Source organism: Podarcis tiliguerta (genome assembly GCF_965153285.1).
Source record: "Podarcis tiliguerta genome assembly, chromosome: 7".
Taxonomy (NCBI): Eukaryota; Metazoa; Chordata; class Lepidosauria; order Squamata; family Lacertidae; genus Podarcis; species Podarcis tiliguerta.
The window spans coordinates 62,626-88,084 of NC_139540.1; the positions used below are offsets into that span (position 1 = coordinate 62,626).

Below are 25,459 nucleotides of genomic sequence, written 5' to 3' on the forward strand. Positions count from 1 at the left end.
TTGTATGTACATTTGCATAGTTTATTCCAGTCACAGAATTCATTATTGCTTTTAGTGCAGAATGTCAACCCTCCTGATACAGTATTTCTGTGCCCCCTCCCCTCTGCTGTGGCTCTGGCTGGGTGGCCTCCACCTGTCACCTGCTCCAATTGCCAGTTCTGTGGGCCCTGCTCCAGAAGTAGCCTCTACATTTCAGTGGACAGCTGAATGCTACCCAGTTGGCATTTTAAGCAACTTACACTATTTCAATTGATGCAACAAAGAGAGAGGGGCAAACTGTGCTTCAGGACTAGCAGAGGCTTGTGGCTCTGCACATGATGCCAAAGGGTCACGCAGGACACTCCACAGGCTTGGGCCTGTCTGCAGTCATTCATGGTCCCCTCTGCTCTTCAGTGCAATATTCCCAGCCTTCTGGGAATCATCTACTTTGATTCTTTCGTTTCTTCACTTCTCAAGAGATTCACAACCCAAACCAACTAGCATCTGGCACAAGGCAATGATGTCCAGAAGAGACAGAGAACCCTGCAGCGGAATTGGAGCAAAGGGGGGGGGCCTTCAGTCCGGCACTGGGTTCCTTTCAGAGGCCTAGCAGCAGATGCTCCTGGGAAGCCCACAAGCAGAACATGAGCAGAACAGCCTCTCCCTGTGGTGACTGGTGTTCTTGGAGGCGGGACACGGCCCTCCTGACTGGCAGTCACCTTACTCTCCTCCATGAATTTGTAAGTTCATACAATCGAAACCATGAGAAATGCTCCAGCCTGGTGGCTGCCCATGCTTGCATCCCCCTCACCCTGAGATTTGGGGAGAGGCCCCTTATGTTTGGGGAAGCAGTAATGGAGTGACAGCTCCCAAAAGGGACATGACAATGCTGCTTTGCATGCTTCCATGGAAGTACTGCTGTGCTTCCTCGCCAAGAGAACCTGTCTTTCAAAGGCAGCATGCAGAGAGGCAGCGCAAGGAGGAAAGGGAGGGACACCAGGTTCTCCCCGTTGGCTGCCAGCTTCTAACAACCTGCGTGGGTTTTGCTCTCACCCTGAAAACCATCCTCATAAAGCAGTGGTGGTTTACATGCCTATTGGTTTAATTCCAGGGGCATAAATAGTTGCCTCTTTTAAATGCTCCTGGTCCAGCATGTGTGGGCAATGGTTTTCATGAGACCCTCACTGCTGCACGGGGGGCGGGATTCCTGGCCAAGACCTGGCTTGAGTCCCCTTGCTGGCAATCCTTTCTGCAGGGTGGGCAACTTGAACCACAGCCATTGAACATGATTTGTGTGTCTGCTCCCCTTGCCGACTGCTTCTGTCCGTGGCCTGATTTGCCTCTCCTCTTTCTCCCAAGCCTTTCCTGGCTGTGCTGCTCACTGAGACTGGTCTAACGAGAGGCACCAGGGACCTTCGCTGCCCTGGGGCATCCCTCTTCCACTCAGCCGCAGTTCCTGCCCCAGGTGGGCCAGCCGCATCTTGGAGGTCAAAGGAGTGAATGCTCCTCCCAGGGAAAGGGTTCCCTGCACATAGACAACGATCATTTCAGGAAGACTAAGCCAGCAAGCCATTTTCTATGTGGAAGGAAGAACATTTACTTATGAAGGAGCATTCTATCACATGAACCCCGCCTGCGGTCTGAAATGGAGCAGCCCACTTGAGTCTGCGCACCTCCAGACTCATGGGAGCAATTCATGCCGTAAATTCAGGTTTGCACAATTAAAATGATTCAAACCCCTCTCTGTCCCCCCAGCACCACTTAAAAGAAAAAGCAGCCTTTGAGCAATTATGGAAGTGATAGGGAAACCCACTGAAAAGTGGGGGGGGGGGGATGAATGAATGATGAGCAGCAAGATGTCTAAACCAAACAAGATGGATGCTCACTGTCGTATAGCTTCCCAGCAAGCAAATGAGAACAAATGCCCAATGAAGGCTGGATGCAGCCTTGTATCCTGTGCAGGAGCTTTGTGGAAGCCAGTCAGGATGGAGGATGCTCAATAAATAGGGTGCCTGGGGGAACCCAGAGTGACAATGGAGGGTATCAGGATTGGGGCGGGAGGGGAAGTGTCAGAAGAAGGGTGGTGCAGAAGCAGCTACCTATGTGACGCAAAAGCCCCTGTCCTTCAGCAGAGCAGAACTGCCGTCTCCTCTTCCTATCCTCACCCTGCCCAGCAGGGTTGCTTCTTCCTTCCTGCCAGTGCCTGGAGGAAGCCTCTTCTGCCTTGCAACGGCGACATGTGCAGTGGTGGAAGTCAGCACCCAGCCAGCTCTACCAGCCTAAGTCTCAGCCTACCCTGCAATTGCAAATGCTGCTGTTTACACAGATCCCCTTGGCACCCCCAGCCCCTCAAGTGCTTTACACACACACACACACACACACAGAGAGAGAGAGAGAGAGAGAGAGAGAGAGAGAGTAGAAGCAATCTCTCTGAGAAAGATCTGGTTAAGTGGTGGGTCCCCAGCGCTGGTCAAGTAGGCATCTTCTGGTGCTGCAAAGGCCGCTGTAGAGTGGCCAGTGATGCTTTTGCTGAGGTTGGCACTAAGCCAGAGAAAGGCTGGATCTTAACCCAAAAAGCAGCTTGGCACCCGCCAACGTCTGACACTGAAGCAGAAAGTTTGTCACAGAAAGCTGCTTTGACAGATGGTTACAGAACTCCATGTCAGCTGGGCTCCCCCTCCCCCCGACAGTTTGGTTTGAAGCAGCGCCTTCTGGTGCCCCTTTTGTCCCCCCCCCTCCAGGGGCCCAGAGCCCCCCTGCCACCAGCCCAGCCACCCGCTCAACCCATTCCACAGCTGGGGGGGGGGGGAAACACAGCTGTCCTGACAGGAGGGCTTCCCACCAGCATTTGTCCCAGGCAAAGCAGTTCTGGACCAGAGAGGTGAAGGTGAGCAGCAACATCAGAGTCACTTTTTTGTTTTGAATGTGCCCAGGAGCTTGGGCATGAATTTGCCCACCTTCTTGTCTTTGGCATCGGGCTCACCTTCCTCTTCGCCATGCTCATCCTTCTTGCAGAAGACCTCAAACCGGCTGTAAACCCGCTTCTCCTTCCTCATGCTCTCCATCCTTTTCAGGAGGGAGTCCCTGTCCTCCGAAGGGTCCCTCTGCAGATTCCGCCTGTGGCTGCCAAAGCTCTCCGACCGGAGGATCCCGGTGCTTCTCTCCTCAGCTCGGTGGTCCAGGCTGGTGGCCGACTTGGACAGCTCTGGGTTGCTGGAGCTCGGCAGCTGCCTGGCCAGCTCCGCTCGGTTCTTCTGGCTGTTAGCAGAAATCTGCTCAAGAATGACCTTTGTGTCATCCCGGAGGTTGCTGCTGTAGAGGACATTGGATGTGGATGAGGGAAACCGATGCTGAGGGGACTGGCTGCCTTTGGGGACAAGGGGGGAAGGAGCCGGCTTTGGAGACTTCTCTTCCTCTATTGCCTCCTGGAAGTCACCTTTGGACAGTCGCTTGAGGCCTCCTGCACTCGGCTTCTCTGGCTTCCAGCTCTCAGGGGTGGCGTCCTCTTCTGGCTTCTTCTCCCCTTTGGGGTTCAGCAGCTGCTTTAGCCTGAGAGATCCTTTCCTGAAAAACTCCCGTGGGCTCTGCTCCTGCTTCCCGCCGTCTTCCTCTGGCTTATTGAGGGAGCTGTTGGAGCCGTGAGCCTTGGAGGGAACTTCCACCGTCTGGGCTTGTTCTGCTTTCTTGAATTCTGTCTCGGGCAGATTCTGAGCTTCCCCTTTGAAGCAAAGCTTCTCCTTCCTTTCTGCAAGAGCTCGTTTCTGAGTTTCTCCAACAAATATGAGGCTCTCCTCTGGAAGACTGGGCTTGTTCTCTATTGGGTAGAACCGAGAAGCGAGCTTGTCCGTTTTACCGCTCATCTGTGCAATGGGATCCTTGCCAAGCATGTCAGTGAGCTGGCCGGCCGAGGTGGACTCTCCAAATGCCCTATCTGACTCCAAATGCAACTTGTAGCTGCCAAGAGAGTCTTTGGAGTCTGACACGTGGCTCTCCAAGATCTTGTACTGCACCGACTTGGTGCATTTCCTCTCTGCATTCTGGGACTCTTCCTGCAGGAAAGAGGACATGGCCTTTGTGTGACTGACGGTCGTACTTTCTGAGTCTTTGCCCACTGTCTTATACTTCTCAAGTAGCTCAGCTACTTTGGAGGCGGTGGTGGTCTTGACTGTCTCGCTGTCCTTCGTCACCTCGCTGGATGTCTGCTCTTTTTGAATCATCTGGACTTTCTCAGCCGACGTGTTCTGCTGGTCCAATTTGGCAGCACTAAAAATAAGGGATGACCTGAGTCGTGAGCTCCTCTGAATCAAGGGGTTGATCCTGCTCCTGAAGGGATCCTGCTTCACCAAAGAGGCCTCCTCAGCTGGCCTCTCAGCTCCTGAAAGTGGCAGTGGGGCTTTGAAAGAGGGGAGGAGGTCACTGGGGAACCGTGGGAGGGGCTCTGTGGGGCCAAGCACCTCGTTGTAGGCCTCTGACTCCATGGGCGTCGGGAGACCCTCCTCTCCTGGGTCAGACTGGTACCCACTCAGGTAGGAGGAAATTCTCCAGTTGCGCAGGCCAGCTCGGTTCTCTTGCACTTTCTTGCCTTGATCTGACTCCTGGTCTTGGTCCTGCAGGAACAGCCTTTGTTCCAGGCTCTGCTTCTGGGTTGGGGAGGTCTGGCACATGAACTTTTGCCCCAAGTTCTGTGTCCGGAATGAGGGCAGCCCAAGAGGGCCATTCCCAGCCACATTCACTTGGTCAGAGCCATGCCTCACTTCCTTGGAGGAATTGGAAGGCACGTAGTCCAGCCGCAGAGGGTAGCCCTCCTGGGGGAAACCGGATTCTACTTCCGGGCACCGGAAGCCGTCGGCGTAATCCTCCGCTTCGTTGAAGCCGGGCCTGCCTCCCCTTATTCTCTCGAAGAGCCCCTGGGGCCTGCTGGCACCGTGGGGATGCTCAAACTGATACTGGTAGAACTGGTCTTTCTGAAAATGGCTGGACTGAATTTTAAAATCATCCAAATTGTTCATGAACATCTGCCTGGAAAACTGCTTTGAAGAAGCAAAGTTCTCAAAGGTGCCTTCTGCAAAGCTGTGCCTTTTGAAGGAGTCCATCTCCAGCTGCTTCGAGCGGAGAAAGCCCCGGATGGGGTCGAGCTGGGAGTTCTCCATCTCCACCTTCTTGGAATACATCCGCATCGCTGACCCTTCCAAGGTGTGGCGCAGCATGTCGTCTCTTCTGAAGGAGGACAGGAAGTACCTGTCTGGGTCAACCCTGTCCATCAGCGGCGAGAAAAGGTTGTCTTCCCGGGGGAAGAGCAGGGGGTGCTTCTTGGGGAAGAGGGGCAGGTTGCTGCCGTAGGGCGCCATGCCGTAGGGTGCCATGAAGCTCTCTGGTGCCTTCATCAGGACATTGGCAGGAGGAACCAGCGGGTCAGACTGGGCAAAGAGGATGCGGAACTCCTCGTCAAAGCTGGCCACCAACTCTCCCTGGAAGATGTGAGCGATGCTCCGGTGGATCTTCTCAAACGACCACATAAAGCTGTGGAGAAGCAGGCAAGAGATGGGCATGTTACTGCTGCGAGTGGCCACTCTGCCTCGCAGGGCAGGCACGAGATGCCTCCTCCTCCTCCTCCCTGTACCCACAGGATACTGTGGGCACCACTCCCAGAGGGTGACATCCCCTTTGTGGAACTCCCTCCCCAGAGATATCAGGTGCCAGGTTAAAATAACTCTGCCTGTGCCTTCAATGGCCTGGAATTGGGGAAAGGGCTCCTTATTGCTGCCGTTTCCCTTTAATATCTTGCTGGTTGCCTCTAGTTCCAGAGGGCCTTGAGCAGTGCCTGCTTTTAAGCAGAATAATGTCAACTTGTTAGTGATGTTGTATTAATGCTGAAATCCCTTTGGATGGTCTTTCAAATTGAAAGGCAGAATATAACTATTCCACATAAGAACGTACAAAGCCAGAGCCTTATAATCTAAGGAGAATTACAGTCGGGACGGGTTGTTTGTGCGAGTCACATCCAAGCCCAAGGGACCTTGCAATGAGAACTGGAGTCCTGGAACAGCAAAAGGCAGACCCACTTCTGCTATTTCTCTTATGAGCCCCACATCTTCCATAAGGTCTCTGTGGGAACTGGACAGGGCCTCCCCACTACTGTAACCCAAAGAGCTCTGGCCCCGCAAGGGGAATGGGAAATGCCCGACTCCTGCTCTGCCTTGAGAGATTCTGCCTGGACATCCAACGTTTGCTGCAAGGCCCAGTTGCTCCAAGAGTGGATGGATTTCTGCTTGCCCTCCTGACTTAGGATCCTGGCCAGCTTCCCCACCCATGGCTGGCCCTCTCCACCCCAAGGCTCCTCCCTTGGGGCAGCTGGGTGGCCATTTGCACTTCCTCCTCCCTCCTAATTGCCCAGCCCTCAATTGCCCAGGCGGCCGTCTCAGCTGAAGTCTGTTGCAGCAGGAAGGAGTCAAGCCACCTGTGGCCTCTGCCCTGCTCCCCTGCCCTCCACTCACCTGTAACTCCCGCTCAGTACCACCATGCAATCCACCAGCAGGAACTTCTCCTTCACATGCCCCTTGAAGGACTTCCCGGTGCGACAGTAGTAGGTGGGGCCGGAAACTGTTCTCACCCGGAGGAACTGCAAGGCAAGAGAGGTATCAGGCAGCAAAATCCCCAAGGAAGCCACTGCTCCCCCCAACCCAGGCCGTTTAGCTGCAGGCTCCAAAGAGGCAGAGTTGGAAGGGATCCCTGGGGTCATCTAATCCAACCCACTGCAATGCAGGAATCAATGCAGGAGGGGTGTGTGTGCGTTGCTGCCTGGTTTCCTCCACTCTCTCATAGAGCTGATACTTATGGACACCCAGTGAAGCTGAATGTTGGAAGACTCAGGACAAAAAGAAGTCCTTCTTCCTGCAGAGCACTGTTAAAACTGTGGATAGTGACAGCCTCCAACCTAGATGGCTTTCAACAAGGAACGGACAAACTCCTGGAGGAGGAGAGGGCAATTGATGGCTCCTGGCTGTCGCATGAAAGATGGAACAAACTGTTTCTTGCTGCTCCAAAGGTCAGGACCCGAACGGATGGATTCAAACCAACAGGAAGGGAGATTCCAACTAAACCTTATGAAGAACTTTTTGACAGCAGAACGGATTCCCTCAGAAGGTGGTGGACTCTCCTTCCTTGGCGGTTTTTAAGCAGAGGTTGTGTGGCCACCTGTGAGGGATGTTTCAGCTGAGATTCCTGCATTGCAGGGGCTGGACTGGATGACCCTCGGGGTCCTTCTATCTCTGCAGCTCAACCATTCTATGATTCTAGAGCCACAACGGCTCAGCTTGGCCTCCAGAGCTGGAAGCAGCAATGCTTCTTGTCAGGGGTTCAGGAGCAGAGGCACAGGAAAGGGAGGAAATGGAGAGCGAGGGGGAGGAGTCCGAAGGAAATGTCAGCGATGACAGCGGTCCGAGGTCTCTGAGTCTTTCCAGCGAATCGGAAGATTCACAGAAAGGGGCTCCCATGGTCAGGGCAAGGGGGGTGCCTAGGGGGACACCCCAGGAAGAAGGGGCCAGAGGGGACTCAGAGAGCAGCAGTTGGAAATCAGGACCAGCGTCCACACCAGAGTGCAGTAGTGGGGAGGAGTCCCAGACATCGGGATCAGGCGGCGCGCTGCCAGCAGGAGGACAGGAGGCAGGACTGGCCACGCCTCCATCGGGGAGCGAGGAAACGGTCGAGAGGAAGGTTGAAGGCTGGGCGCGCGCGCCAAGTTCAAATGTACAGGAGGGCGGCGCAGTTGGCAGCCCGGATAGGGAGCCAGGTCCCAAAGCCCGCCGAAGAGAGAGGGAGGAGTCAGGGGGGTCAGCATCAGCGTCAGAGGAATCCAGGAAGGAAGGGACCCCAGGGGGGTAGCAGGACCCAGAGGAGAAAGGAGAGACGGAAGAGGTGGAGTAAGGCTAGAATCTTAAACTGGTGTACAGGGGGCGGAGATTCAGATGGAGCTTCGCCGGTCTAAACCCTAGACGTAGAGCTGGGGCGCTCCGGCTTGAAAATGGAAACTGTACTTCAATAAAGACTTTTGTACATTACTACCGGCTAGCGTTGGTCCTCTGTGAGCTGGGACCTGGAGCCAGCTCTGACACTTCTGAATGCCAGTTGCTGGAGACCCCAGGAAGGGAGTGTGGCCGTGCTCGGGTCTCACTTGTGGTCAACCACTGTGAGAACAGGACGCTGGACCCAATGGGCTCCCCTGGGCCTGATCCAACAGCCAGGCTCTCCTGGTGTTCTCAGAGCTGCCTGCACTGTTTGGGGGGCTTGGGTTTTGGGGTACCAAAGGGGTGCAAAATTGCACCCTGTGTCCTAGTGCCACGTTGCCCCATGGGAGCCCCTGCCCCCTCCTGCTGTGCTTACTTCCACGTAGTTGAGGTTGACTCTGCACTTGGCTGCCATGTCCAGGAAGAGCTGGGAATTCATCTCATCCAGCAGGATGTACACAGGAACCCTGCGGGCTGCAGCATCAAGCACTTCGCCCAGCAGGTCCACATCAGTGAATATGTCCATCACAATGGCAACCACCTGGAGGGAAGGCAAAAGGGCAGGTTAACACCTCACAGGACTCTCTTTCCATCTTGGGAAGCCAGAGGACTGACTTCCTGGGAGCAGCCTCAGGTGCCCTGGCAGGGCTCAGCCCCTCTCTCCCACACCTGCCCTTTGAAGGAGCTGCCAGCCCTTGGCCTCCCATTCCCTGGCCAGAGCCAGAGCTCACAGGAAGCAGTGTAAATAAAAGTCCAGTCACCCTACGGGGGCCTTCTCTGCTGGGCCCCTTGGGTGTGGAAGGCTTTGTTTTTGGAAATGTCAATAGCAAAACGTTAATAACAAAAGAAGGATCTACTGATAATAAGCAGTCTATACATGGAAGCAATGAATAACTGACGAGATTCAACAGTAGCCCCAAAGCTGACAGCTTTGTGCATAGCAGCCTGCCCCCCCCCAGCCCAAAACCCCATTTATACCTAGACTGAACAGGCCAGGAAGTCCCCCTCACAGTTCTCATATATAATCACATTCTTATTTTGCCCTTCCTTCCAAAGAAGCCCAGGGCAGCAAGCAAGAAATGATAGCAAATAAACATCTCTCAAAAACAACTCTAATACAATTGCAGGCTTGGAAGAATCTCAATGTGAAAGGCTTGTTGGAAGGAGGAGGTCTTTGGTAGGTGCTGAAAAGGAGCCTGTCTTGGTCTCCAAGTTGAAGGAATTCCAAGGGCTGGGGAGCCACCACAGCAAAGGCCCGACTTCTGCATTGTGTGGAACTGACCTCCGGACAAGACAGAATCTGCACCAGGGACGTGGCAGACAGTCGAATCCATAGGAGGGCTCCTGGGGTGGGTGGGGGAGGCAGGCAGGAAGGAAGAGGGACCCCCCCCCCCTCAACAGCACATCCCTCTAGATCAGCACCACCTCCTGGTGGCCCATAACTAACAAGCCCAGCTTTATTACTATTACTATTATTGATTATGATGATTAGATTTCTTACCTTCCCTTCATCACTTGGTCCCAGGGTGGGTTACAACAATATAAAAATGCAATGTTAACGTCAGTTGAAACCATTTACAATGGATCCTTTCCTTTAGCTAGCTAGGCAGCCCCATATCTTCCCTTACCTCAGAAGCCCTTGCTTAGCACCCTCCAAATATCTGGAAGCCCTGTGTGCATGTTCCGTCTCTCTCCTTTGTAGCCTCAAGAGGTAAAACCCCTTCCTGTATTTCTGCTTTGCCAGACTGCTGTCATTTTGCAAATCTTCCCTTGTGGAGTGTTCCTGCAGCCTCCCCTTGGGAGTCTTCTGGGCAGCTGCTGCTGCCCCCCGGTCTCTGAGCTGCCCCCCCCCAAGAGAGGTGTCTCCTCACACTGCCCTATAGGGGCCTGGGAAGCACCCCCTGGCCAGCCCCAGAGGCAGCATTCGCCTGGGGAGCTTGTAGCCAGGGCTGCTGAAACAAACAGCTGTGCAAGCCTTGGGGAGGCAGAGACAAGAGGGCATCAGAGGAGGGAGGGAAGGAAAGAGGGACAGAGACCAGTGTTGCCTGTAGCACACCTGCCCATCCTTCAAGGCACCCAGGGTGCCACGGCACACTGGTTGAAAACCACTGTGGTAAGTGCATCTGTGCCCTGCTGGGCATGAGCAGACTTTGGGCGGGAGGATCTGCTCTGCTTACTACTAGAAGACAAGATGGCGGTGGGGGAGAGTCAGCCTGGGAAATCTCAGGTGCAACAGATCTCACAACTTTTTTCAGAGGGAGGCTTTGTTGTTGTTGTTGTTAATTTTCAGTGGCTACCAGGGTCAGAAACCTCTGAATGCCGCCTGCTAAGGAGCCCAGCAAGGAGTGCTGCTGCTGCTGCTGCTGCTTTTTCCTCTGCTTAATGGACATGATAGGACAGGCATGTACAACATGTGAGTTAAGGCGGTGTCAGCTCTTCCATTACAACACTCCTCCATAACGTTCCTCCTTTATTTATTTCTTTTTATTATTATTGCAAAAGGTGCACATAATAGTCTTGGAACAGATCTCTGTTCCGATCTCGAATTTCACCAATAAGCTTTAAAAAGGAAAAGTGTGAGGCTTGGGAAGCATTTTTTAAAAACAAAATATTGTTTTTTTTATTTCCTATTACACTTTGGGGTGGACGTGTATACAAAAAGTGGAAATTGTGGCCTTTGACTAAGCATTTTTATAACTATCCAATTTGTCTCAGTGTTTGAGCTGCCTCTGAAGGGGTTGTTGTTACTCCTGTGTGTTTATTTGAGATCAGGAGTCCTCCTGAGGTGCACATAAGGGTGGGAGTCCACTCATTTAGTTAGGACAGAACGAAGCAAGTTCCATGGAGCCTTAAGGTGGAGGGGGACAGATGAGTGTGGGAGGAGGGAGGCGGATGCAAGGAGTGCAGGGGTCTCCTGCAACTGCCTTTAATCACTGCATAGAAGAGGGAACTGCTGTGCCTTGGGGGGGGCCAGCTTGATGGAGCGCCCTCTCACTTGAAATCCGGCAGACACCGTTCCTGCTATGTTAAAACTGTTTTATTTGAGAAAGTCTTTGCACCATGAATGTTGTTCTGATGTTTTAATCTATGATGTCAATCTGTGTTTTAAATTTTGTAGACTGTATGTTTCCATTTTGAAAACTGCTTTGAGCCCCGGATTCAATGAAAATCAGGCTATAATATTTTTAAAGTAAAAACACAAGCTTTTGGAAGTGTAGCTGATCATGCCATCTGAAATGCGCTCTTCCACAACTAAAGCATAGCAGCCCCCTCCTCCTTAGCATCTGGCCACGCGGGAAAAAGAGGGATACTCATTCAACACAGAGAACAACCCTGTGCAGCTTCGCTCAAGCAAGTTCCGCTGCTCTCAGCCTCTTGGGCAAGTTACATGTCTCTGAGTCACACCACTTTGCCTTCTGTGAAATGGGCTTTGATAACTGGTTCATCACAGCAGCAAATGCCGCTACCTTTTCCCACCGTGACCCCTGGTCTTGCTTACCACCAACTGCTGCCACGTCTGCTGCCTGGCCAGGCCCATAAAGCATTCAGTGCCCTGTCTGAACTGGGAGCCAATGCAGCTCCTTCTTAAGGACTGGCAGCAGGGACATCATGGAGCCCCCAAAGGCTCAGGGCAGAGAGCTTTCACGGCAGCAGTCATGTCAGAAACTGCTGGATCCTGCCCACCACCCCCTTCCTCCTGCCCGCCCGCCTTTGGGCTCCTGCCAGCGTCCTTTTCCCACAGCCCCCTTCCTGATCTCTCACCTGCTGTGCCGCCCGGATCATCCTGCGCGCTTCCTCCTTGATGCTGGGGTTGTCTGGGGGTGGGGGCTGCACCAGAGTGGTCACCTCCGTCCCTCGAAACCCAAAGACCATAGGCCAGCCCAGGTCCAGCTCTGGAACGGCCAGGTCAGAGTTCATGGGCCAGTAAGTGCCAGAGGAGCCGTCCATGTCTGTGTCGTGGGGGCCGGAGTCTGTGCTGCCACCCCCGCCCTCCTGATGGGCATACTGGGGCTTCTGGATGTGCTGGGTGATGTGCTCCACCTCCGAGGGGCAGAGGAAGTCCGGGGCGCCCTCCTCGGCCAGGAAGCGGTGGTAGTTCTCCTCCCCGTCCTCGGCCAGCGTGTCCAGAGCGAGGCGGTAGTACTCCTTGTAGTGGGGTGGGAGGTAGTTGGGGTCCAGGGGGTTGTCGCCCTGCGAAGAGCTCTGAGACCGGCGAGCCATGGCAACAGATGGGGGCACTGCGGAGGGAAGAGGCAGCCGTGTCACAGCAGAACAGACCCAGGGCGACTCACAAAACGTGCCACCGTCCCCTCCCTCTTAGGGTGGGATCCTAAGAGCAGGACAAAGAATTCGGAAATGGGTCCGTATCTGCTTTTTAGGTAACTATAATTTTGGCATAATTCCATGAGACAGATATTTTACTCACAGAAAGGATGACCCTCAGTCCCCTAATCAATGACTTAACTACTGTTTCTACACACTGTTTGCAAAATTCAACAGGGAGTGCATCTGGCCACAACTACGTCCCTGTTCAGCTCTCTGGCAATTCATTTATGCTATCCTAATTTTCTTCATAAAATAAACTCAAAGAGGCTTATAAAAGCCATAAAGTACATAAATGCCATAGTACATAAAATACACAAATACAGAAAAGCCATAAATGCACCTTATGCATACAATAAACAGTTCCAAATTACTAAAATAATTTTCATTCATAAGTACCAAGAGCAAGATATAAATATTCAGTATAAAATGGGGATACAGCTTGATGGGAGCATTGCAGGAAGTTGGACTGGGTGACCCCTGGGGGTCCCTTCCAACTAATGTTCTGAGATTTTATTATTCTATCCTGGATGGTATGGAGAAAGAGGAGGGCAGAGAGCACGTCTCCCTCCCTCTCCTAATCCAGCATCCGGCAGGATCACCCATGACGGAACCTCCCAGCAGGGGGGAGGCAGCTTCCTCCAATGTATCCGGCCCAGGAGGGGCAGAGGGGCAGGCCCAGGTCTCGCCTGACACAGGGGCTAAGCAAAACCACACAAAGCCAGAATGGTCCTCCATGGGAGGTAGAAGAAGCTCTGCAACGGAACTTGAGTCGAGCATGGATATTAAAGCATTTAGATCTTAAAAGGAAAATAATAGATATAAAAAAATATATGAACGACAATGCAAAAATAATTGATGAGAAACTTGATAGAATGGGAAGCAAAACTGATCAAAATGCCAAAATTATTGTGGAACTATCAAGTCAGATGAATGATTTGGTAACAAAAAAGTGGAATTAACAAAAATAGTCCAAGACCTTAAATGCAAATCCCAAAATCTACAAGAGGCAGCTAAGAGGACCCAGAATGAGAGTAAGGAAGTGAAAAGGGAGTGTGACAAGATAAAAAAGAGACCGCAGAACTGAAAGAAACACAGGAAGCAGCACTGGATGCAATAGCAACATTACAGATGCAAAGGAGGGGGAGGATTTAAAGATTCAGAGGTGTCCCAGAGGAGCAGATTGAGGAGAAAATTACGAAAGAGTTGGCCAAGAGGTTAGATTTGGATGAATAGGTGACGTCTCAAGGTATAGAAAAAATATTCAGAAGTGTAGCCAGAGCTAATAAGTGGCCTGGTGTGTGCCTGGTGTCCTTTACATCAATTGACATCAGAGACAAAGTGCTGCAAATGAACAATAAAAGGAAACTGAGAATAGATGAAAGAGACATTGTCATTCTTAAGGAAAACCCTGTTAGGCTTTGGAAAAAGAGACAGCTACAAACCTCTTGCTGAAGCCCCAAATGCAAACTCTATAGTTTACAGAATTCCCAGAGGGTATCTCCTCCTTTTTTAAAGGAAAGAGACGAAGGTGCTTGATGGTGGAAGACACCAACAAATTCTGGAGGAAGTATTAGAAGGAAATGGGAGGGGGAAAACAACTAGTGGGAGGAGTGGATGACACGGACGCGCCAACGTCAACAGAAGGAAATTAAAGAGAGAGATTGGACAAAAGGAGTGATTTAAGCATCATTCAAGGGTGTTAATAAATTGTTTATATTGTGTATTTACTGTTTTTATTTCTGTGAAGTGAAGATACATTAAGGTATGAACTTAAAAGATTGTCACCGGGAATGTAAATGGACTTAATGATAAAGCCAAGAGAAACAGAGTAGAACATATCCTAACTAAACAAAAATGGGAAGTGATATGGGAAGAAATTGGGAAAAATGAAAAACAATTATTTAATAACCCAGACAGTGAACTAATCAAACAAAATATTAAAATGCTCCAGACACAATTCTCAATGATTATTAACCAAGAGATTGAATGGAAAATCAAGTTGCTAAAACATGGAAGCTTTAAGTTTGCAAATAAACCTGGCAAACTATTAGCTTGGCAACTTAAAAAACAAAAGCAGAATGGAAGGATCATAAACAAAATTAAAATCAGAGAAAAGAGTAACAGATGACCCAAGGAAATAAACAGAAGTTTTGTAAGTTTTTACAGAGAGCTATACAGGGAGGGAACAGAAAATCACGACAAAAAAGAAGAATACCTAAAACAGAACAACTTACCAAAGATTCTAAAGGAGAAAATCAGCCTCCTAAATTCTCCTCTTACTGCATTAGAAGTTCAACAGGCAATTTAAAAAGCGAAATCAGGGAAGGCCCTGGGCCCAGATGGCCTACCCGCAAGATATTATAAAAAGCTAGAAGAACCCCTATTCCAACCATTAAAGGATATGATGAACAACATAGTAAAAACTGCCGGAATCATGGACAGAAAGTTATATAACCCTATTTCCTAAGCAGGGAACTGATCTAACAATTGTCTCAAACTACCGGCCAATTTCCCTTTTAAACAATGATTATAAATTATTTGCTGACATATTTTCGGAAAGACTGAGAACGATTCTTAAATACAACATTCACGAAGACCAGGCCGGCTTTCTCCCTGGACATCAGATGCAAAATAACGTCAGAAATGTTATCAGTGTGTTGGAATACTTAGAAATCAGAATTGACAAACCAGCAGTATTAATGCTGGTTGACACAGAGAAAGCCTTTGATAATATCTCATGGAGATTCATGAAAAGAATGATGCAACTAATGGAGTTTGGTGAACAGTTTTGTAAAGGAATTGAGACTATATACTCTGATCAACAGGCCAAGATTATTATCAATGGCAACATTACAGAAGACTGTGTAATAAGAAAAGGGACAAGGCAAGGGTGTCCGCTATCCCCGCTAATATTCATTGTGGTAATGGAAATACTGAATTAAAAAATAAGGGAAGACCAAAACATAAAAGGAATAACATTAGGAGAGAAAGCATATAAACTAAAGGCATTTGCCGATGACCTTATTATAATGACAGAGAACCCAAAAGAAAGTTTATTAAAGGTATTAGAAACGAATTTTGGGTAGGTAGTGGGGTTCAAATTAAACAGTTCTAAAACAAAGCTCTTGGTCAAGAATCAAACTAAACAGGAAAGTGATGATCTAGAACAAGCATGGCCAAAGTCCGGCCCACTGGTCGACTCAATCTGACCCCCATAACTTAGGGGTAAAATGGTAAAAAAAGCTCAAAAACTTAACAACTTCAATTAAAAAAAAAAGCTCAACAACTTTAGTTGGCCTTCATGCATGTTCACTTCATCAAATCTGGCCCTCTTTGGGAAAAGTTTGAGCACCCCTGATCTAGAAAATGTCTCAAACTTGAAGATCTGCAAAAAGAGAAAATATTTGGGAATATGGATCTTGGCAAAAAATAATAACCTATTTCAAGATAACTACACTAAGACCTGGATGGAGATAAAATGAAATCTAGAAATACAGAGCAGATTAAATTTATATTTCTGGGGGAGAATATCCACCATTAAAATGAATGTTTTACCAAAAATGCTTTTCTTATTTCAGACGATTCCTGTAACTGGGGAAACAGACGAGAAATCTCAAGATATATCTAGCAGGGGGAAAACCCCAGATTAAACACAAATTATTAATTGATTTTAAAGAAAGAGGAGGCTTTTCCCTGTCAGATTTGAAACTTTACTATGAGGCAGCGTGTCTCTCCTGGATCAGGGAATGGTGTGTATTACAAAACACAGACCTTCTAGATATGGAAGGGCATGACAATCACTATGGCTGGCATGCCTACTTAGGCTACGATATGGTCAAGGTACACACAAAAATTTTAAAACCACATTATAAGGAAACCCCTATATATGATTTGGGCAAAATACAAAGGTCTGCTCAAACCTAAAAATCCATGTGGATATTGCCCCAGAAGCACTGGCAGTGAAGAAGAAAAATATGAAAGGGAATTGGCCAACATATAAAGTATTGTTAAAAGAAGAAGAAAATCAGTTGAAATTTTTAAAAAATCGAAGAAATCAGGGCACACCTGTCAGGTTGGTTACAATATCACCAACTTCATGAGATATTTAAACTCAACAAAAGAAATGGCTTTGAGACAGAACCCTCCAGATTGGAAAAAGAACTGCAAGCTCTCTCCAAAATGGACCGACTCCTCCTTGACTGGGAAGTCAAGGAAGAGGAGGCAAAATCAGGAATGGTTAAATGGGCTCAAGACTTTAGTCACAACATCCCTATGGGTGCCTGGGAAAAACTATGGAAGGTAGACATGAAGTTCACCGCATGTTACGCTTCAAAATAATATTTTATGAAGATGCAATTCTGCTGGTACTTAACGCCACTAAAACTATCTAAAATGTATAAAAATACCTCGAGTAAATGTTGGAGATGTGGGGAAGTGGAAGATTCAATGCTACATATATGGTGGAACACTAAGAATATAAAGGAATTTTGGGATGTCATTTACAACAAGCTCAAAAAGATGTTTAAGGTTTCCTTTATAAAAAAACCCCCGGAGGCTTTCCTCCTGGGGATACTAGGCACAGATATACCTAAAAAGGCAAAGGAAATATTCTTGTATGCCACGGTAGCTGCAAGAATATTAATCGCCACAAATTGGAAAGGAGAAATTGTTTCGAAAATTAAGGAATATTGTAATAGCATGATTTCAAACGGCATGACTCAGGTTTTTTTTTTGGGGGGGGATGCGCACCCTATTTGGCCAATGAGAAATGAACGTTGCTGTTTCATTAAAATTTCAAACATCTTATGAACATCTTGTTCTCACCTGAACAGCCAGCTACATTTCCCCATGGCCCACCATAAAGGGGGAGAACTATACAGTGGTACCTCGGGTTAAGAACTTAATTCGTTCTGGAGGTCCGTTCTTAACCTGAAACTGTTCTTAACCTGAGGCACCACTTTAGCTAATGTGGCTTCCCGCTGCCGCCACTGTGCGATTTCTGTTCTCATCCTGAAGCAAAGTTCTTAACTCGAGGTAATATTTCTGGGTTAGCGGAGTCTGTAACCTGAAGCGTCTATAACCCGAGGTACCACTGTAGTACCACAGGGGGTGCATTCATGGTTAGGGGGCTTGCTTTTTTTCTAACTAGAAGCCACACCTGTTCTGCTTGCCATTAGCTAAAGGAAGCCCCATCCCTCACGCCTGCGCCACCTGACCCTTGCCAAGGGTCTCCTGCCCTATGCCTTGCCCACCTCAGCAGGAGCCCCAGGAGCCCAAAGGATGATGACTTGCCTAGTGAGGTGAGGCGAGAATATGCTCCGGAGAATATTCTCCACAAACTATAAATTCTAATGTAAGAACCAGTTTTACACCCCACATTTTAAAAATCTAGTAAATAATAAGTCAAGCTGTGATATTGCCAGTGTAAGAATCGAATAATGATTTTTTAAAATTCAGTTACATTACTGAGCACTTTGTCATTCACCATTGGCAGTTCTGAAATGTGAGCTACAGAAAACATTTTTTGTTTGTTTTAAAAATCTATTCATTTAATTTGGTGAACATTTTAATTTGTATGTATTTCAACTATATGTAATAGCCTTTTTTCTATTTTGGTGTGACCTTATTCTTAGCAATTCTATACCCTTGGCCATACAGTGACCATACATATTTATTTTTTACAGAAGGTAGTTTTAATGCTTTATAACACTTAAAGTACCTAGGCCTATGTGTAACAGCATGTGAGGTGGCCTTGATTTAAACAGTTGACATTTCTATACTTTTATTTAGTGCCAGTAACTGGTTTTTGCAGTGCCATTCAATGGTACATGGTGATATTTATCAGAGACTGACATGCTGAAATATATTATCACATAATGATAATGTATTTAATGTCAATGGCTTCTTTTTTATATGTATGCATATAGTTTTATTTAACAAGCTATGCTTTAGTCACCAAAACAGTTACTGTGTTAGAACTATCAGAAGCACAAGATAGCCTATTACTGAATTTACTTGGATCAAACCTTAACATGCCAATTGTATTTTTTGACTTGTCATATAACATGTACATGTTCTAATGGAAGAATAAAATATGATTTAACTACTGAGTTTCCTCATAGGAAACCTTAACATGACAATTACTGGTGCCATCACCTTATTATATCATTTTCAATGCATTAAAATGAATATTCTCCTATTTTAAATGAAAATTCACTAATATTCTCATTGATTGAGAATATTCTCAAGAATATTCTCCAAAAGATTATTCTTGAGAATTTAACATCACCAGACTTGACCAACAGCCCATTGCTCATGCAGCGGCTTCCCTGGCCATGCCCTGGCCAGCTGCCCCCCGCAAAAAAACTCCTCCATTCCTTTCCTGTGTTCCCAGAAGCCTCTCAGACCTTGCCATCTCCAGTGCACTTAAGACTGGGAGCTCCAGGTTTTCCTCAGTGCTCAGTGTTGCTGGCACTAAATGTACACCCAGTGGGAAAGGAGGGGTGTTGGGGTGGGGACACACAAAGCGCAGCCCCTCCTGATTCTGGCTGCTCACCTTCCAGCTTGCCAAGAACAAGAGGAAACTGCTCAGCTCCAGGCTCTTGGGGGAGCCAAGCCAACTCCGAGCGTTGAAGGCAAGCTCCAGAGGTGCCCTGTGCCCACTGGAGGGGACCCGCCTGGCTTTGCTGACTGGGGCCCGCTGGCCTTTGTGCTTCAGGACGGCTTCCCTCAAGCAGAAAGTCTCCTTCCGCCCCCGCCTTGGCTACCTGCTCTGCCAAGTGATGGTCGTGCAGTGGGCTCCCTCCTGGCAGCCCCTCCGCCAGCCCCAGAGCCCGGGCTCTTGCCAGGGCCTCGCCTGCTGGGCTCTGGAGCTGCTCCTTCCTGTCCCGGCCTGTACCAGCAGGGCCTGTTGCTACGTGCTGCAGCTGCTGCGGCTGGTTCCCAGCACCACCGACCGGGTGCTCCCTTGCGAAACTGGCTTGGCAGCTTCAGACACACCCAGCTGCATGGAAACTGAGAGAGAGGGTGGGGTGGGGGGAGGCAGCCCTTGGCTGGGCCCAAGCCCAGCCAGAGAGAGGATCGCTGGAAGCCAAAGGATGGCCTCCCCTCACACCTGCCTCTAGGGGTGCGGCTGGTTGGCCTCAGCAGCTGGGGGAATCTCCTGACCCAGCAGTCAAGCTTCTTCAGGAATACAGGCTGCCTTGGAAAGGCCAACTTGCCAGCAAATGCCACTGCCCCACAGAACACAGGCGGGCACCTGGTGGCCGGAAACCCCCAGTCCCAGCACAGCACCAAAACGCCCCCCTCCCAGGTGAGGGTGGTCCTGCTTGTGGCTCAGGCTGCCCTTGAGCTCTTCATCTGAAGACGAGACATAAGGACATCCGACCAGTGGCCCATCTAGGCTCTCACAGTGGCCAGCCTTCTGCCCTTGGGCTAGGGACATGGTAGGCATGGGGTGGGCAGCTGCCTCGCCATCCTTCCAGCAATACATGGGCCAGGGCTGCCCCTGGGAGTGCAAAATTCAGCTCCCTGCTCTTCCTCCGAGGCAGGAGGCCAGGGAAGCAGGTCTGCCTTGCTCTGAGCAGGGGGCTCATGGAGCAGCCCCTCCCCCACAAACACAGCCCTGCATTCCTCTGGGTGCTACTTCCGGTGCAGCCACATGCTCTCATACCACTCTTAGAAATTCCCCCCAAGGGGGGCAGAGCCCCACTTCCCACCAAGCAGGGGCGTGATGGGCAAAGGGGGAGTGGGATGCCACAGGACTGCTCCAGACCTCTTACATGAGGGTCTTGGGGAAGCAGCTGGTGGCCAGACAGAGACCCCCTCCCCCGTGGGACAAGCAGACCCCTCTCGCCTTCCTCACACACGAAATGAGCTCACCCAGCACCTCTGAAGCCAATGGCCTAAGCGGGGGTTTGCTTGGGTGCCTGCATAGAGAGGGAAGAATTATCCCAAGGCCGCGTCAACCACAGAGTTTCCAGGCAGCCATGACACATATAACTTCTCCATTACTTTAGAGGCCTCCGCCTACATTCTGTGGACACATTTGAGGCTTCAAATTTCAAAGGCTGGTGCAGAATTTGGCACCTTAACCACCTCAGCTTTGGGTTTAACACAACAAGTTGCTAGCCCCCAAGAAAACGCGGGCTCTTATGAACGGGGTGCACACTTCCCTCTTGTTCTGGGGCTGAAGGGGCACAGTCTTGGTCACCCACCAGGCCACGCACACCCAGGTGCCAACTCACACTGGCTCCTCCCACCCAATGACTGAGAGCAGGTTAAGAGCAGCCTCCTGGCGAGTGGTGGGCAAGGAGAAGGGGGCCAGGCCAAGGTGGGAGCCCTTGGCAAGTTCCCTGTAACGGTCGGGTATCCCTCCAAGCTCCAGTTTTAAAACAGATGAAGACCTCTCCCTATTCACTTCCTCCCAATGCACATAATTTTATACCCCTTGTTCAAGTCTACTCCCCTTTCGCTAGAAAGCCCCAAATCTTGCAACCTTTCCTCTTTTAGAATAATTTTTATTAAGTTTTCAATTTTACATTTCAAAATAAACATTTTACAAACTTCAAAATATCCAAAGACTTCTCTCCTTCTCCTTGCATGGTTCATTTTACATATCATATGTTCCTGCATATTTTACTATAACCATTGAAATCCGTTTCCCACTTTTACATCAATCAAATATTATATACACTGTTGAATTTCTCTTAATGCTGCCTGCGTTTTCAGCTGGGTAGTTATTTCCCATATATTCAATAAATGTTTTCTACTCTTCTTTAAATATATGTCCTTCTGGCTCTCCTATTGATATGTGATAAATCTGCAAGTTCTGCATAGTCTATCATCTTAAGCTGCCAATCCTCTTTAGTTGGGACCTCGCTCACTTTCCATTTTTAGGCTAACAAAACATGGGCCGCACTTGTTGCACACATAAATAACCTTTTCTGACACCTAGCCATTTCTGTCTAGATTATTCCCTGTAAAAAGGACTCAGGTTTTTGTTTTTTTTTGGGGGGGGATAATCTTAAACATTTTTTCAACTCATTATAAATCATTTCCCAATATACTATTACCTTTCTACATGTCCACCACATATGAAAGAAGGTTCCCTCTCACCCCACTCTTTTCTGAACCTTTTCTAGTTCTACAATATCCAGTTCCACAAAATATCCTTTTGACTACCTCACAACACAATCCTAAAACATTATTTTTTAAAATTGAAATTGAAAACCAAGCATAAAACAAAATCATCACACAATGATGTATTGGTGTGGAGCACAGACAAAAAGGTGACCAAATAGATCTGTAATACATTCTAGACTTTGGGTCTAGAATGGGTCTAGACATTGGGTCTAAGTGGTACCTTGGTTTAAGAACAGTCCGGTTTAAGAACGATTTGGTTTACAAACTCCGCAAAACCGGAAATAGTGTCCCGGTTTGTGAACTTTACCTTGGTCTAAGAACGGAATCCGAACGGTGGAAGGGCACCGGCGGCGGGAAGCCTCATTAGGGAAAGTTCACCTTGGTTTAAGAGCGGTTTTGGTTTAAGAACGGACTTCCGGAACCAATTAAGTTTGTAAACTGAGGTAGCACTGTACTAGAATTATAACTAAAAAAGTTTTAAAATCCCATAGGGGGACTCTGTTTTCTAATCCGGCTACACAGGAGATGGCAACTGCTATGTTGGCTCCCAAAGAAAGGGGCACAAATGCAATGGGGCAGAATGGGGCCTTCCAACCAATCAGCTCAGTTTGGCTCCAAAGTGTGCAACTTGTGCATTTTGCAGCTCTCACCAAGACAGAAAACGGGTGTTAACTTCAGGCAATGGCTCCTCTTGCGTGAATCTCACCCTGCCCGTGATAGGCTCTGTGGAAGTCCTGCTGCAAAATGCATCTTGCGGGGGGGGGGGGGGCGAGTGGGAGGGTCTTGGTAGCAGCCCCAATGTTCAGCCCCAGCCCCTGTCTCGCCTGTCTCGCCTGGGACGACTAGGACACTTGCAATCAGATCAGAGCCTCAGCTGGTGACCTTGAGAGCAGGCTGCTGAGTTTGACTTTTCTTATTGTTTTTGTGATTGTTTTTCTATCATTATACCCATTTCTTGTTTCAATTCAAAAATTAAATTACACTCAAGACACCACTAGGGTGGGCCCTGTTCATTCAAAGTTAGCCAGACCAAAATGACGTGGGGGGGCGGGGGGGGAGAGAGAAAGCAGGTGAGGGGACTTCACAGGTGCCTGCAGGGGGCAGCCCCCCCCTTCTTCCCTCCTCCTCCATCTTGGGAAACAGACCCATTCTCCCACTTCTCTGGCTAGACGCTGAAGCCCAGATAAAGTGTGTGTGGGGGGGGGCACTGGCCTGCAAATGTTTTGGGGAGCCCTGGCAAGCAGAGGGGGGTCCGATGACCCCCAGGGCCAGCTTTGCTGCTGCTCAGCCAGGCTCTGCTGGCTTGAGGCTGGACAGGCGGGAGGGGGGGCGCACCCAAGCGGGCCCACCTGCCCTCCTCCCGGGACAGCACCTGCCCTGGAAGTGCGGAGGCCAGGAAGGAAGGAAGGAAGGAGGCAGGTAAGCAGTTCCTCCTCCTCCTCCTCCATAGAATCGTGGTTTGGCAGGGAGCCCAAGGGTCATCCAGCTGAGCCCCCTGCCCTGCAGGACTCACAACTCCAGCATCTCGGACAGGTGCCCCCCCCCCCTCCGCTTCCCGAAGTGCCGCTTGACCTGAAGTCGGCGGAGAGAGGAAGGCGCTGCGCGGCGTCCCGGCCGGGAAGCTTTGCGGCCGCTCCCGGGGAAGGGCGGGCGGGCGGGGCGGCGGCGGGCTTCGCCGAAGCGCGGCCGCACCCAGCTCGCCGGGCCAAGCACCTGCCGGAGCCCGGCCCCGCACAGGACTCCGCGGTCGCCGGGCCCCGATGGGCGAACGAGCCAGCGCCGGCCTGCCCCGGCACGCCGAACGGCGGAGCCGCCGGCACGTGTCGGGACAAGAGCCGGCACTCCCAGCCGGCGGGCGGGCGGCCGCCCCGTCTCTCGCGCGGCCCGGGAACCTGGCGCCCCTCCGGCCTCCTGGGACCCGTCGCCTTGCGCCCGGCGGAGGAGCCCCGACAGCCCCGCGGCAGGCAGACGCTCCTCGGCCCTGCCCAGCCCCCGCCTGGGACAGACTCCTTCCCTCGGCCCGGGAGGGGGACGGACACCCCCGCGCCGACCTCCGCTCCCGGCCTTGGCCCCTCGAGAGCACCGCCCGCCCGCCGCGGACCTCGGCCCGTCGCCCGTGCCGCGCGGCCGGTGGCCCCGTTTCCCCGACGGCAAACGGAGACGCCGCGGAAGAGGGGGCCCGGGATCCCGGCTGCCGCTCGGGCCGCGGCCCCACCGGGAGAGCCCCCTCGCCGGCCCGCCTGGCAGCGCCTACTGGAGCGGCCGGGCGGCCAAGCGTCCGACGGCCTCGTCGGGGGCGCCCGCCTTACCTTGCCAGGTGAGCCGGGGCAGGCGCGGGTCCTCTTTCCGGCAAGCGGGCGGCGCTGCCTCCTCTCCTCCCGCGACGCCTGATTCACCTCGGCGCAGGCGGGAGCCAAGCTCCACCCAGGGCAGCGCGGGGCGCGGAGCGAAGTTGGCCGGCCAAGTCGGCCCGAGGGGGAGAGCGAGATAAGGCGCGCCTCCCTCGCTCGCTCGGCACATTCCTGATGCGCCGCCTCCGCCTCCCGCGCCTCCGCCCTCGCCTGGCCCGCTTGCCCGGCCCTGCCCGCGGGGGACGGGGCTTCGTCGCGGGCCCTCCCGCCTCCGGGGACCCCCCAGCCCCGCGCCGGGCGGTCCCTGAAGGGGAAACCCCCTCGCGCGCTCCGGCGGACGTGAGGCTGCCCTACAGGGAAAGTATTCCCACGTAGAAAAACACGTGTCGGGCTCCGGTGGGGCGTCTCAGGGCGAGATCACCCGCGTCGTGGGGAGCCAACAATCCTGAGGCTGGGCAAGAGTGCTTTGCTCGGAGGAGGGGCGTTTGCGAGGCTACCAGTCCAGCATTGCGGGGGGTGGACTAGATGAGCCTTGGGATCCCTTCCATTTCACGTGCCCGGTGTCCCATTCCACGAATCCTTACAAAGGAGACTACTATTGTTCCCCGCGCAAAAACCTTTTCCACTTGCAATATATATTTTTTATTGGTTAAAGATCTCTCATGCAGGCGAGGGGCTGGCTCGGCGGCACGTGGACAGAGGCGGCAGCCGGCAGGCGACGCCTTCCCGGCGCAGGGGATGCGAGCGGGGCTCCCGGCCAAGCCGCGCCTCCCGGGCAGGAGCCCCAGGGCTTCCGCCGAGCGGGCGGGGCGCTTTCCGGGGCTGCCGGGTTGACCTGCTCGGGCTCCGTGACTCACCCACCTGGCCAGCCCCGCCCGCCGCTTGGGCGCCCGCGGGCGGAGCCGGCGCTCCTCCGGCCTGGGCAGCAGGAGGCGCCCTTGCGCCGGCGAGCCCAGCCCGGAGTCCCGCCGCGCAGCCCCGCCGGGTCTCCGGCGAGGCAGGCGGGCCCCTCCGTCCGCCAGGGCTCGGGCTGCTGCCGGGAAAGGGCCACGACGGGGCCCGGGGCCGCTAAAAGGCGCCTGGAAAAGGGCTGCCGCCTCCCGCCGCGCAGCCCCCAAGCTCGGAGGCCCCGGCGGAGCTGCCGCCGTCCCGCCCCGCTTGGCTCGCGAAGGGGCTCCGCGGGCGCCGACACGGATTCCGCCGCCGCAGCAGCGAGGCGGGACGTTTGGTTCGCGAACATCGCCGCGTCACGTGCGCAGGTGCGCGGGAGAAAGGGCGGGCGGGCGCGGCGTCGTCACGTCGGGACGCGCCCGAGGTCTCCCTCCCACTCCGCGCCCGGGAAGGGGCGTGGCCTCTGCGCCCGCCGGGCAAGCCGCACATGCGCATTCCGCCCCTTTGGCCGTTGCCCGGCGACGCTGCGCGCGGCGAGAGGGAGGAGCGGCGGCCCCGCGACCCCGGAGGGACCGAGCAGTAGGATGATGGTTATGATTAATCTCCGGGAGGCGGGGAGAAGCTGCTTTGCTTGGGGCAAGACGAGGCGACTGACCCGTGTCAGAGCTCCTCAGAAATGCGCGCGTGACGGGTCTCCATCCCCGGCGGCCCCTCTCCTCTCTCCGGCCCAGGGAGCCTTTCTCGCGGGCAGCTGTCCTGGGTCCT

The 25,459-nt window shown here is 51.8% G+C and overlaps 2 protein-coding genes across 6 annotated transcripts in view; one reads left to right on the plus strand and one right to left on the minus strand.

The window, feature by feature from the left end:
• On the minus strand, positions 1-23,992 carry FAM83H (family with sequence similarity 83 member H). Of its 2 annotated transcripts, none has more exons than XM_083448947.1 (5): positions 23,762-23,992; positions 11,745-12,220; positions 8,359-8,523; positions 6,474-6,598; positions 1-5,499 (listed from the first exon to the last, which is right to left on the minus strand). In XM_083448947.1, exons 1-5 carry the CDS (start codon positions 23,970-23,972, stop codon positions 2,886-2,888), a joined length of 3,591 nt encoding a protein of 1,196 aa, XP_083305073.1. In that variant the 5' UTR covers positions 23,973-23,992; the 3' UTR covers positions 1-2,885. The 2 variants fall into 2 exon arrangements, with proteins under 2 accessions (XP_083305073.1, XP_083305074.1); XM_083448948.1 differs by lacking the exon at positions 23,762-23,992 and adding an exon at positions 18,865-18,881.
• IQANK1 (IQ motif and ankyrin repeat containing 1) overlaps positions 22,693-25,459 on the plus strand; it is a 21,194-nt gene continuing 18,427 nt past the window's right edge. For 3 of the 4 annotated variants that reach the window (XM_083448950.1, XM_083448951.1, XM_083448952.1), the window contains exon 1: positions 22,693-22,871. In XM_083448950.1, coding sequence (XP_083305076.1) covers positions 22,708-22,871 — 164 coding nt within the window. In that variant the 5' untranslated portion in view covers positions 22,693-22,707. Of the gene's footprint in view, positions 22,872-25,207; positions 25,331-25,459 lie in introns of those variants that run through there. The other variant, XM_083448953.1, reaches the window with a different exon arrangement.